The sequence below is a fragment of the Schistocerca serialis genome, chromosome 11 (genome assembly GCF_023864345.2).
Source record: "Schistocerca serialis cubense isolate TAMUIC-IGC-003099 chromosome 11, iqSchSeri2.2, whole genome shotgun sequence".
In the NCBI taxonomy this organism is placed as follows: Eukaryota; Metazoa; Arthropoda; class Insecta; order Orthoptera; family Acrididae; genus Schistocerca; species Schistocerca serialis.
In genome coordinates, this window is record NC_064648.1 from 159253279 (window position 1) to 159268373 (window position 15095).

At 40.0% G+C, this 15095-nt stretch overlaps 1 protein-coding gene across 2 annotated transcripts in view; it reads left to right on the top strand.

Moving 5' to 3' along the window:
• The window catches only part of LOC126426798 (serine/threonine-protein phosphatase 6 regulatory ankyrin repeat subunit C-like), a 32740-nt gene extending 20865 nt beyond the window's left edge, over positions 1 to 11875 (top strand). The window contains exon 6 of one of the 2 annotated variants that reach the window (XM_050088799.1): positions 11303 to 11875. In XM_050088799.1, coding sequence (XP_049944756.1) covers positions 11303 to 11801 — 499 coding nt within the window. In that variant the 3' untranslated portion in view covers positions 11802 to 11875. Of the gene's footprint in view, positions 1 to 2440; positions 2979 to 11302 lie in introns of those variants that run through there. The other variant, XM_050088800.1, reaches the window with a different exon arrangement.
• Positions 11876 to 15095: the final 3220 nt, after the last annotated feature.

A 15095-nucleotide genomic window follows, 5' to 3' on the forward strand; every position in this document is an offset into this window, starting at 1 on the left:
ACAAGAAGCAAGATCTGTGAAAAACCAAAGAAATTTTAACAACATATGTCCAAAAGACAAGACCTAAAATTGATTGCAAAAAATCTCACCCCAAGTCTTAGGCGTGATTATTAGAGGCCTAAACATGAAATAGTTTAACATGATTGTGGGCCGTGGTTTCAGTTAACTTGGAGTATAAATCTAAGGCAATGCTTGCGACGATGAAAGACCACGATACAAGAAATTTTCATGAGGCAAAAACGGTAATCTTTATGAATGCATATGTCATTATATTTTTAACAGCAGTCATTCCACTACCAACCTCATTTTCTACTTGAACACAGGTAATGGTATGTTGGTTAGTGTGATGTGGCAACACATTCAGGTCTGTCTTTAGTACCACAACACTACAACACACAGAAATACTCCTGGTACTTGAGGCATATATTGGAGCTCAAGCAATGGTGCCAGACATCACAGAAGACAAGAAAATACTTCACAACAAAGACAATTCTATAGCCAAACGTCTCTTCATGACATTGTAGCCCCATAGGAAAGACTTTCTGATCAACATAATTATTGATACCATCACTGTCAGAGAGAAATTGCACAGCATTTTATGAAGTCCACACCTGCAATAAAGCCAATGATGTTTAATAGACTAAACGCTGTACAGAGCTGAATGACAAAAAAATTACTGAGCAAGTGACATGCATACCGAATTGAGACACAATCTTGAACCAAATTGGAGCTGTCAATCTTAAATAATGGAATGGAAAGTAGAAGACACTCGTGCTTCAGGAATAAAAGACTTCTTATTATTATCTGTCAGTGTGAAAGAATGAAAGAAATGGGTACTGGCACTAAATAGGAAATCAGGATTCTAGTGCTAGTCTGGCACCATTTTTCATTTGTTACCACAGTTTCTTTACACTGCTGGTTCATCTTATCTGACCAGTTTTGACTGATATCACTTCATTTCAGTGTATTTAGTTAATTTCAATTACTTTTTGTTTATGTAAGATACGTTTTCCCATGTTGAAAACATCATGATTGAAAGATATTTTGGCGTTAGGCTCTTAGTGCTGCCAGCTATGATCTAATGAAACTTTCTCTAATTTCTTACACCAGTACAAAAAGAGGAAAAAAATGTTACAGTGAAAAATGAGAAGAGAAGTTTTTTACCAGTCCCACGAGATTAAAAACTGTGAAGTATCTCGCCATTTGATAAGAAGGAGCAAGAAGGGTTTCACATAATTCTGAGAATATCCTTTATGAGTATGTGAACTGTATGAGCTGATAATCAATTTCTTTGTTCTAACGCATTTCCAGGTGAATTAATCACATCGTCATCTCTATTCAGATGTGAAACGTATAGTAAAAGAAACTGAGTCTTTGGTTGGCAGATGTTGGGTTTATCAACTGTAACATCCTCCCCCCCGCCCCCCCCCCCCCCCCCACACACACACATCCCTGGCAGAATGAGCAAACGACTTCGTTCTTAATTGCCTTTGATTCACAAATAATTTGCTGCAGTTTACTTCTCACCAGATGTAACACATGACTCGTGATATCAGAGTGTTGATATTGTCTATGAGGCTCATTGCAGTGAGGTATACAGTGATTTCAGGATGATAAGACTGGGTTATGGAGATCCATGAAATGTTGAGTTACTCTCATAGTCCACATGTTTTGCTGATGGGATGATGTACACAGCAACCAGAGGAGGAAGGGGGGGGGGGGGTGAGTGGGGCACATGTGCACTTTCCTGTCCCTACCCTGGTGTGAACTTGTCTGTGCTATTTGGCATGTATGACTGTCAAGATGTGCATGAATCTTCCTTTGGTGAATGCTTTTTGAAGTTGAACATGAGCTAATTTGCATGTAGCAGGACATATGTAGTGTGTTTTTATGGATGGAGGGAGAGCTGACATACAGCCATTGTTATAAATTAAATATTTTGGACTGGTTATTTAGAACAAAATTAATTTTCTTTAATTAGTGATGATGTATTGCTGCATTGTGAGGAAATTATCTTTAAGTACCTAAAGGCAAGACTAGTTTCGTGTACTTCCTTTTTTAGTGTCAGAATGGATTTCTGGACACACAGGGCTGGTGCTGGGTGTTTTATGTGTAAATTTCAGGAGTTAGCAATAAAATCCTGAAACCAAACGAAATTACAGTTTGGAATTAATTATGAAAAAATGTGATAGCCGATTTAGTTGTGAGAAGAAATGTAGGAATTTTTAATGGAAAGTGGATGAGGTCTGCTTTATATACTGATTTTTGAATGCTCTATACTATAGAAGGAAGATTTGTAGATGTATAGTTTATCACTGGAGGGTCTCTGACAGCTCACAGTTTGACATCTCCAACTCTTCATCATTTTGTGTGTGTGTGTGTGTGTGTGTGTGTGTGTGTGTGTAATGTTGAAGCGAAATGATCTCCATGACCTGCACAGGAACCTTTCTCGAGAGGAGAAAGGCAGGAGGCTCATCGAGGCAGCTCAGGAGGGAAAAATAAAAGAGCTGAGGGCGCTGCTAGCAGTGGGGACAGACGTGGGAGCGATGGACGGGGACAGGAGGACCGCCCTGCACTGGGCAGCGTGGGAGGGACACCTGGAAGCTGCGAGGTGTCTGCTGGAGGGTGGAGCTGAGGTGGCTGCCAGGAATGTCAGGCAGAACACACCTCTGCACTCAGCTGCAACTGCTGGCCACACAGCTGTGGTGCGACTGCTTGTGAGGTCCTCTGCTGACGCCAACGCCAAGAACCTATGGGGGTGGACGCCGCTGCACTGGGCGGCATATAAAGGCCACTTACAGGTGGCAACTGTACTGCTAGAGTTTGGAGCCAATACAGAGGCTAGGGACGATGAGGGGAATACCCCCCGTCAGCATGCCAGGAAGAACAACCATCAGCGACTGGTACAGTTGCTAACATGAAGCTTTCAGTTCTACAGCCCTAGAGTGAGACAATTTAATATAAGCAGTACAAAAATATTAATTCTATTGTCATTCATTTGCACCTATCATTTCATAGCAGATATAGCTGCTCTAGTAACACCACCGACAGTGATGACAGGCGATTACTGCAAACTAATGTAAGTAACCTTTCTAGTGGAAACAGACTGCAAAATATTTCTTGAGCTACCTCTACAAAACTCAATAGCAATTGAAAAATACGCCATTCATTACCAATAGACGCCAGTTCCCTCCGTGAAACTCTAGTTTCTGTTGTTGCATATAATGTTCAAATAACTTACGCAAATGCAGTTATGTGATGTCTTCATCAGGCACTGATATTTTGACAGAAGAACGTGGTCATTCTTTTTTCAGTGGCCAATGGTAACATGGTGGCTGTCAAAGATGTCACCTGGTTGAATCCCTGTACATTGTTTGAAACAACGTCCGACATTATCTGGTTAACAAAGTCTGCATCAACGCCGGAACTGATGGGGAAACGTTACAAACTTAAGCAAACATATCACAAAATTAAATACATCACACGAGACATGAATGCTACTCCACTCAAAATGAAAAAAACCCATAGCGCTTGTAATGCTTCATGGAATTGCTATGCAGATAAAGGGGATAGATAATAAAACAATTTCAGCAGTCTCAGTTGCCAAGCAGGATTTCTACTTACTACCAAGTATTAACTACAACCTGTCTTACAGTTGCTGATATAATGGCAACGTACCATAAACCTGTTTAAAATTCAAAATTTAGTTGCCAAAGTTCCATTTTGCTTGTTGAAAAATAGTTGAAGAAGTGACCAGAAGCAGTAATATAATGAATTTAGATTAACGTAATATTTTGGTGTGTACCTTTTGTCAATAAAATACAACTGTGCAAAGAACTGGAGTTGTAACTGAGGCAGGGGATAGAGTTCAACTGTCAACACAATCTAGAATAAACATATGTCAAACCCCGCAAACGAAATGTGACACACATAGAATCGTACAGGTGAAGCAGTGATGAAAGCGTGCAAATGGCGGATATCTGTCCGATCGTGTTTAAATAACCGGGCTACAAGCGCAAACCTTATACTCCTCATGGCTTTGTGTTCGCCTCGACAAACGGATCACGTGCTCTCTGTTGGCAACATGCTAGTATTATTCCTGCAGCGTCTTACATCTCGAAATTCTACCGTAGTCTGTTTAACATTCTTGGTATATATTAAAACAATTCCGCAATTTTTTTTGAATGAGCACGAACACAACAGTTGTCATTTTTCATTCCTCTTATTAAACGTGCCATTCGTCTTGTTTCAACAGTCGACATTGCAAAGCTGTACCACACATCGGCGCGATTTGTATATCTACATACTCTCTCGAAGTCATTGCCCAATATGGGACAAACACGTCTGCGGGACATTTGCGATGATAGAATCTTCAATTTCGCAGTAATATACTTAGTTAGGGAAGCGTATCTGGTACCCAGTGCATTTCTGTGAACGTCAAATAGTAGGATTGCTACTACGTAGTATGTAGGGCAGTATTTGCAAACCGATCTGTCAATAGTTCTGTCTTATCACTCAACATTGAATATATCGATCCTGGAAATGTGCTTATAACCACAGGCAGCCTCTCGCTTAGTGGCGAGGGCTACGGAAAACAGTGGCCGGTGACAAGACAACCCCTAACTCTGTGCACAGCGGTGTGAATGGGTCTTTAGCCTTTGAGAAGTTTTGTCGCCGTGTCTAAACGCTTAATGCTTTTTGGTGAAATGTGTTTGCAACAGCGCCCATCTCGCACTTCTTTCCACAAACTTAATTCGACTACATTCCATTATCCACGTTTTGCTTTTGTTTATGTTCACCTTATATCCTCCTTTCAAGACCATGTCCATTCCGTTCAGCTGCTCTGCTAGGTCCTTTGCTATCTCTGAGAGAATTACAATGTCATCGGGAAACCTCAAAATTTTTATTTTTTCTCCGTGGATTTTAATTCCTACTCCAAATTTTTCTTTTGTTTCCTTTACTGCTTGCTCAATATACAGATTGAATAACATTGGGGAGAGGCTACAACCCTGTCTCACTCCCTTCCCAACCACTGCTTCCATTTCATGCCCCTTGACTCTTATAACTGCCATCTGGTTTCTGTACAAATTGTAACTATCCTTATGCTCCCTGTATTTTACCGCTGCCACTTTCAGAATTTCAAAGAGAGTATTCCAATCAATAACTTCAGTATTGATTACAAATCGGTACCTAGTTGCAAGACTAAACCAAAATCAATTAAAATTAAACTAAACAATGAAAAATCAAATATTATGGATCCTAAAAAAAAGAGAAATAAAAAAATTGGAGGAAAATTACTTATTGCATTAGGTATGACGATTGTGTAAAATATTGTTGAATATATTTTGATAAAGAAAGAAGGTTCTGGACTAAGAAAACATGAAGGAGGATTTTCATCATTACTATCGGCTGCATTAGCATATCTAGCAACTATTAGTTCACTAGCTGTGGTGCTGCAGCCATTGCAATGTAGTAGCAAATAAAAAGAAAACTGACAAAGAATTTGAAGAACAAAAAAGACATAACAGGGCAACTGAAAAGAAATCTGGTGCTGGAATGAGAAAAGAGAAAAAAATTGCAAAACTGTAATCGATTTCTGTCGAAACCCCATTCAGTCAATTTAATATAGAAAATCTTGCTAAGGAATGAAGTATGAAATATTTCGTGGTATATTCACCACTGAAGAATTGTCTACTAATTCAAAAATTACTAAATGTGGAATAGTTAATTTAGATACATCTGATCATGTTGGTACCCAGTGTACTTGTTATTATAAATCAGAAATATCAATTTTGTTTAGCATAAATTTGGTGGTAATATAGCGAAAGAACTAGTAAATTATTTGGGAAGAAATGACTTATAACACTGAAAGAAAACAGAATTAAAACGAATTTACTTGTAATCATCTATGTTTATTTATTTTAAAACTGATATTTTAAATTTAATGAATGGACATTTTTCGAAATAAGCTAGTGCAGTCTGAAGGTGCTACAAATATTGGAAAAATAAATCTAGGAAACATAAAAACTGAACTAGAAGGAAAAATTCATCCAGAAGTAGAAAGTTTATGTAAGCAATTTCATAAGGAATTATGCACTATTTTTGAGATAACTAAAGGATACAGTAATTTTAAAGATAAAAGATTAGTAGATTCAAAAGATCCTTTTACTTGTTATGTTGCAGTAACAAAAGAATATTTTGAAAATGAGTTAACCAGTCTTGTTACAAAACCTGAATACACAAATATTCTAACACAGCTGTGTAACTATCTCACCACAACACATTTTAATGAAAGGATTACTCAGCTTAATAAAACCAGTCTAACCAATTACTTTACAAAAAAGAAGTAGAAAGCCTTTTTTTCTGATTACTTCACAAAGGCAGATTTATCAGCATAATTAGTCAGTTAAGTAATCTTCAGAAAAAAATGTCTGACAAATATAGTCTGGAATTTCATTTAGAATGGGTGATGCAATATACATTTGAAAATGATGTAAAAATTAAGATAATTATTATTTTGGGGGCTAATATAGATTGTGATTTGATACCTACTGATTTTAAAACATAGGTAAAAAGATGTAATGTTGGTGAACTGGCAACTTTATATCCAACTCAATTCAATAATCCATTACTTGAAATGAAAATGAAAGATAAAATATTTATAACTCTAAATCAGTCTGTTAAACCTGTACCTGTTTCAGGTGAATTACTCAATTTGATGAATGTATGTTACAATCAAATTATGATGAAAGAATGGAACATTAATTTAAAACTTATTAAATTTTTATCCATATAAATGGACAATCCATCATAAATGGACACTCAGTCCTTAGGACAGTCACATCTACTGTTAGAAGTGAAAAAAATTTACTGAAAGACAATTCTCACAGACTAACAAATGAAAATGAAACACAAGAACTAAAGGTCTTTGAACAGTTTGTAGAAGTTAAATGAGTAAATTGTTGTGAAGCAATTAATTACGAATTACAAAACTAATGAGACATGCTGTCTCTCTTGGATTTGATGATTTATGGCTAGCTGATTTAGTCTAAACTGATTGTGGTAATTTAAAAGAAATTTAAAGAACAAACACACAAAACTAAAGGGAGCTCAGGGTAGAGTGCATGGTAGGCAACATGTCTTACAGTGTCATGGATCCAGTTTGCAGATGATTGCCATTACAACAGCACTGCTGTCAGATACAGATACAGATGTCTCTACATGAACCACCTTGGCTACTCCACACCAAAGTCACTTATTCTACAATTGAGGGTTTGATACAAATTTTTAGGATGTGTTGAACCAGTAGGTGTCACTTAGTCTTCTATGTGTTTTAAATGTACTATTGCCACTATTAGTATTCCATGACAAACTGGTGCACACTGGAGGCAGGCAAAGCTCCATGAATTCCATCAGACCCACCCCTATAAATGTGCTACAGTAGTCAAAATCTTGACTTCTACACATTCATTTCAAATCAACATTACTATTTCACCAATCCATAGGGAAAATTAGGAAGTGTTTCTTATAAATTTTGAGAACACTAAGATCCATTTTGAGTATATGAACTCTATAAGCTTATAGTCGTTCCATTTGTTTCTACAGGTTCACTTTTCATTGTAACAGTGGTATTAGCATCTCCAAGTACATGTAATATTCACAGCATCTCCCATGGAAGAATAAGAAAAGGAACTTTTAATTAACAGCCTTTGGTTTATAAAGAATTTACTGCATTTTACTCCTAATCACATGTAACACAAACTTAGTGACATTATAATGTAGGTATCATATGTTAAGCTCATTGTAGCGAGGTTGTAAGATTGCAATGACAAGCCATCATTTCTCAGTATTTACTTCAACAGTGAGATGTTCCCAATATGTTCAGGAAGGCAAAGTTGGCTTACAGGAATATGTCTCGTGGTAATGTACACAAGAGCATGAATTATTAGTTTACTCTGAGAGTGTACAGTTATAGCTGCTGCACTCATACTCATGACAGCCACAAGAACGTAGTTAAAAGTGTGTTTGTGGGGGAGGGGTGTCTGAGTGTGGTTACAGGACCATGTCCATAATGCTCCAAATGTTCTCAACCAGGGAGAGACCATTCTGACCAAGGTAGCATTTGACAAGCACGAAGACAAGCAGTAGAAACTGTCATGGAATGTGGTTGGGCATTATCTTACTGAAATATAAACAAAGACGTGTATGCAGATTCTCTGGCCAGTGGTATGATACCAGAACGACTGTTGCCCACCATATGGCCTCCTGGCTGGCAGTGATGGTCTGATGTGCCATTTTTCTCCTAACAGTACCCAATAATGAGAATCTCTTCTGATGCAATAGGCAACGACAGTATCGGTATAACCATGATTAAGAATGTTGCCGATATCTTAGTACCTGTCTTAACTGACATATTTAATTTTTCCCTCGTGAACGGAATATACCTCACTACATGGAAAAGAAGCATAATTCGACCCATCCCTAAGATCGAAAACCCGCAACTGCCTAGTGATTACCGACCAATTAGCATACTGCCTGCTGTTTCCGAAGCACTTGAATATATTGTTCATGACCAAATCACTGAACACTTGCATGAATTCAGCCTATATGACAAATTTCAATCCGGTTTCCGTAAACATCACAGCACAAACACTGCTCTAATTAAAGTAACTGATGACCTGAAATATGCCATCGACAATCGAAAGGCAACAATATTGACGCTACTGGGCTTCAGCAAAGCTTTTGACACTGTTAACTTTGACATATTGCTCAGAAAAATGCAACGGCTTAATTTCTCTGATAGTGCAGTGAGATGGTTTGAAAGCTACTTAAAAGACAGACAGCAATGTGTTGTCTGCGTAAATGAAAAATCTTCCTGGGAACCTGTTTCCTCGGGAGTGCCACAAGGATCAGTCTTAGGACCACTTTTGTTTTCTTTATATGTCAACGATATTTCGTCGGTTCTGTCCTCCTGTAAATATCATTTCTATGCCGATGGCCTCCAGCTCTACCTGTCAGACCTGAAGAGGTAAACACTGCAATCGCTCAGATGAATGATGATCTGTCTTCAGTAGTGACATGGGCGAAAAGCCTGGAGCTTAAACTAAATGCAAAAAAGACGCAAGTATTCTTAATAGCCCGTCAGAAATTAATAAGTTAAGATTTCCGCGAACGGCTACCTCCTATTCTGCTCGACAGTACTCCAATACCATATCAGAAAACAGTTAAGAACTTGGGTGTAGCTTTGGATGAGCATCTCAACTGGGCGGAGAATACAGTCGCAGTGTGCTGAAAGACGTCTGATTGTCTCTATGCTCTCAAAAAGTTTCAGAACATATTTCCACAGGACTTGAAACGCCAGCTCATGCAAGCACTCGTTCTACCGAACCTCCACTATTGTGATGTGATTCAACAAGGCATGAGTAGTGAAAACAAAAGACGGCTGGAACTAACCATGAATGCCTGTGTGTGTTACACCTGCAACATACGCCAATATGATCATGTTAGTGCTTCATACTCCGAGCTAGGGTGGCTGCGGCCGGACAAATTGGGTGACTACCACACTCTATGCCTACTTCACCGACTCCTTGTCGCGCAAGCACCCCAGTACCTTGCTTCAGAGATTAAAAACCTGTCATGCCATCATAATCGAAACACGAGGTCACTCTTACTTGGAATCCTAACTGTGCCCACTCACAAAACAAAAACTTTTGCAAACTCCTTCTCAGTTGCCGCTGTCCGCCCCTGGAACAAACTGCCCCTTACCTTGCGCAAAATTCAATCTCCTGCTGCTTTTAAGAAGAAGTTGAAGCATTTCCTACTATCATCCTCATAACGTTCTCCACAAAATTAATGTACAAGGCCAATCCTCTCATCTGTCAAATATCAAAGCTAGCGTCTCCTATCTTGCTCCTGAGATGCCTTCCTCTTCATCTATATTAGCCAAACAATCTTCTTTTCCTTTATATTTCCTCAGTTATGTTTCATCATGTCTCTCTATTCTTCTCCTCCCTTTACCATGAGTCTCCCTCATACTCCCTGCTGCTAGCACTCCTATCTAAAATCTGTCTCTTCAATAATGTCTAATTATAACAGTGCTTATGATCTATGAATATAAACTCTATATGCATGTACTTTTCCAGGTGTACCTATCTAATTGTTTATTTCACTTTTTGTACTAGATGTAGTTTAACATGCCCACTAAAATAAGTAGAATGCCTGGTTAGATGTAAGAGAGGGCCTGATGGCCCTAATCTTGCCAGGTTAAATAAATCAATAAATAAAAAAAATTAATAAAAATAAATTTTGTTTTCGTCCATTGCACCCTTACAGCACAGCAGTACGTCAACGATATTCCACGCCCTGTTTTGCTGCCCTTCATATCAAGTCGTCCTGGTTACACATCTCAGTAACATAATGCCCGCCTGCACACGACGAGAGTCTTTACTGCTTCTCTTCATGGTTTTCAATTCCTACTTTGGCTGGTAAGACCGCCAGATCCCTCCACCATTGAGAATGTTTGGAGCATTATGGGCAGAGGCCTCAAATGACTCGGAATATTGATGGTCTTATGCGCCATTTGGACTGAAATCTGCAAGATATCGTTCTGGAGTAACTCAACAACTCTGTCATTCAATAGCAAGCTGAATAAATGCTCGCATAAGGAGCAGACAAGGACTGACACGTTACTGACTTGCTCAATTTGTGGAGCTTTGTCTCTTGTGTATATCAATCAGTTTTTTGAAATTGTAACAATTTATTTGTCTATACATGTACATCACAATTACCCATTTCTATCCCATTCGAATAATTCCTTCGTGGTGCCTCGTTTTCGAGTCTTAGAGTATATTTTGACTTAAATGATTTCGTGCAAACGAATAAATTTCTCTATACGGTGACATTTTGTAGCAAAATTTAGGAGTAAGTCGACTAACTCTATTTGGTGCCACGTGAAAATATTGTAGAGAGTTAGTATTATCATTATTAAAGGTATGTTTCAGTTGAGCCTATCAACTGTTTAATAATAACATCCTGACATCAAAGCAACTCACTGTTTGGAATGAATTATGACAAAGTGTAACAGCCGAATTAGTTACAATATAGGAACGTTTACTAGAAAGTGGATGAAGATGTTGATGAGACGACACCGATTTCAGAGTGTTCTGTACCACAGAATGGTGATTTGTAATTCATTGCTGGAAGATGCTTAGTCAGAACTGCTCAGAGTTCACTTGCACAATAGTTCTCGTCATCTGGTGTATATGTTCGTTATAAACTGTAAGAACCTTAATGCTCTGTGTAGGATACTTTCCCAAGAGGAGAGAGGCAGGAGGCTGATCAAGGCAGCTAAGGAGGGAGCAGTGGAGAAGCTGCAGGCACTGCTCGCCGCGGGGGCAGATGTGGGAGTGAGGGATGAGGACAGGAACACTGCTCTGCACTGGGCAGTGGCAGAGGGACACGTGGGAGCAGCGATGTGTTTGCTGGAGGCTGGGGCGGCCGTGGCCGCCATGAACAACGAGAAGAACACACCTCTGCACTCGGCTGCATACAGAGGACGTGAGGCCATGGTGCAGCTGCTCGTGGCCTTCTTTGCTGATCCCAATGCTAGGAATGGGGTTGGGTGGACGCCGCTGCACAGGGCCGCATCCTATGGCAAAGAAGAGGCGGCGGCTGCACTGCTGGAGGCAGGAGCCGACAGGTGGGCAAGGGACGACAGCGGGGCCGTCCCCCGACATCTCGCCAGGCAGAACAAACACCAGCAACTGGTAGAGTTGCTAACATCAAGCTTTCCGTCCTACTGATTTCTGGTGTATAAAAAACAAAGCTTAACTGTATGACTCTTCATTATTTTTGAAATAAAAATTACAAGAAAGCAGTGAAGTCTTCATTCAAATGTTCTCATATAACTTCTCTAGTAACACTTCCGTAAATGTGACAATGGGAGACATCCATAATCTAATATAGCTTCTCTTTTGAGAAAACTCTCAAAAAAGTTTTTCAAGCAACTTTTACAAAACTCAGTAACAACTGAAAAGTATTCCCTTTGTTACCAATACACACCAGGCCTCTGTTTGAGACTTTATACAGTGAACAATATACACTACATGATCAAAAGTATCTGCACACCTGCCCGAAAATGACTTACAAGTTCGTGGTGCCCTCCATCAGTAATGCTGGAATTCAATATTGTGTTGGCCCACTCTTAGCCTTAATGACAACTACCACTCAATCAGGTGCTCTAAGATTTCTTGGGGAGTGGGAGCCCATTATTCACCGAGTGCTGCACTCAGGAGAAGTATCGACGTCGGTCGGTGAGGCCTGACACGAAGTTGGGGTTCCAAAACATCCCAAACGTGTTCTATAGGATTCAGGACAGTCAATCACAGGGATGTTACTGTCGTGTAACCACTCCACCACAGGCCGTGCATTATGAACAGGTGCTCGATCGTCTCCAAAGATGCAGTCGCCATCCCCGAATTGCTCTTCAACTATGGGAAGTAAGAAGATGCTTAAAACATCAATGTAGGCCTGTGCTGTGATAGTGCCACGCAAAACAACAAGGGGTGCAAGCCCTCACCATAAATAACACGACCACATCATAACACCATCGCCTCCGAATTGTTGGCACTACACATGCTGGTAGATGACGTTTATGAGCCATTCGACATACCCACACAATGCATTGGATCGCCACATTGTGTACCGTGATTCGTCACTCCACACAACGTTTTTCCACTGTTCAATTGTCCAATGTTTAGGCTCCTTACACCAAGCGAGGCATCGTTTGGCATTTACCGGTGTGATGTGTGGCTTGTGAGCAGCCACTCCACCATGAAATCCAAGTTTTCTCACCTTCCTCCTATCATAGTAGTTCCAATTGGGAATTCCTGTGTGATGCTCTGGGTAGATGCCACCGTATTACACATTAGGGCCCTCTTCAACTGTTAGCGGTCTCTGCGAGTCAACAGATGAGTTCGGGCTGTACACTTTTGTGCTGCACGTGTCCCTTCACGTTTCTACTTCGCTATCACATCGGAAACAGTGGACCTAGAGATGTTTAGCAGTGACACAAGTGACACCCACCCGACCACCTTCGGTGAGTTCCGCAGACAGCCCCTTTCTGCTCTCTCACGATGTCTCATGACTACTGAGGTCGCTGATATGGAGTACCTGGCAGTAGGTGGCAGCGCAGTGCACCTAATATGTCCAGATACTTATAATCACACATGTATTTCAACAACTTATAGGTAACGTCTTCGATAAAAGCCATTACTACAACAGATGAACATCCATTCTTTTTCAAGGCACAAATATCTAAATATCATCAGTTGTTGAAGATGACACACAACTGCATCCCCGTAAGTTCTTTGAACCAACCATCGGAATTATTTGCTTGTTGAAAAGTACTTGGTAGGAGCATGTATGGTGCTACAGTAAAATAGGACAAACTGACGACACCCTGGATACTACCACATAAGTCGCATGGATTGGATTCATCTTTAGTTTTGACCTCAGACTGAATTGATTTCTGTGCTTATGGAACAGGTGGGCAATGGCCTTGCCGCAGTGGATACACCGGTTCCCATGAGATCACCGAAGTTAAGCGCTGTCGGGCGTGGCCGGCACTTGGCTGGGTTACCATCGAACCGCCATGCGCTGTTGCCATTTTTCAGGCTGCACTCAGCCTCGTGATGCCAAATGAGGACCGAATAGTAGCGGCTCCGGTCAAAGAAAACCGTCATAACGACAGGGAGAGCGGTGTGCTGACCACACGCCCCTCCTATCCGCATTCTCAACTAAGGATGACACGGCGGTCGGATAGTCCCGATAGGCCACTTGTGGCCTAAAGGCTGAGTGCTGTCGTACAGGTGGCAGCTTGTGTGTTTCGTTACAATGTGGGATTTGTAGCAATACTGACACTACAGTACAGGCCTAGGATTTATGGTAGTGCTATCAGTTTTTAGTGGTTAATAAAAAAGAAAAAGAGAAGAGAAGAAAAGATTGAAAATGTGGGAAGAAATGGTAATTAAAAAGTGGGTTTTAAAATCGTTAATGACTGAGAAAAAGGGAAAGAATGAAATGCAAATCGGACTTCGTATTACAGAAAAGTTATCGGACTTCGTGGTTCGGAAAAGCTGTTGTTGGGGTGGTCCTTGTGGCGTTTCTGAGCAAAAGACAAACCAATTTCCACTCCAAAAATTATTTGAAAGAGAACAGAGAATAACAAAATGTGATTAACAGGGGGAAATGGCGTAGATAAGAGTTCATTCTTGACAGTGTTAACATGTCTTCTCTCATGCGGCGTCCAGGTCTTGTTCTCCAAAAATCTCCTGCTTCATTTCTGCGTGAAAAGTCTTAGCTGCTCCGAAATTTTGCAATAAATTTCATTGTCCAGGAATTACTAATGTATACAAATCAAAACTATCTTGGTATTGAATGCAATATATTTTACATTGCTTCCCTCCTCCAAATGTCATACAAACTTCCACAATACGTTCACACATCAATAAGTTTTTTCATCTTCATCCAACCAAGACTAGCTAATAAGTAAGTTAAGCTTCCGCTCTCAAAGACAAAAGCGGGTAGAAAACAAAAAGGGTTACAATTTTAGTACCTTCATTTTCTTATGTATTTTTTCTGCCGTCGAGCGGTCATACAGCTGCGACGGTATAATTTATATCTGAGGGAATGAGTGTTGCGCGGCGAAATTCAAAGTCCCGCTACATCGCCCCCTCGATTGTCACGTTAAAATATTGAGCTTGGCAGGCTAGCAAACAATATAATAGATATACCTAAGTGTCAATATATACATATTTTCATAGGAAAGGCCACGTGCATTCACAGGGTATAATCTTTGTCAATACTTACTTTCTAAACCTATATACTAAATACAATTGTTACAGTTTTGATCCTTTTTACAAAATTAATATACATATATTCACATAGAGTTTGTTTGAGCAAGCTGCTCGCCAGCGCAGTTAATGTTGTGTGCTTCCAGCGTTGGTTTCCCAACGCATCTCTGGCAGCACGTAGTCATTGCGCATGCGCAACAGCATCACTGAATTTCGCGTGCGGCAGTTTCAAAATCGCTGTGT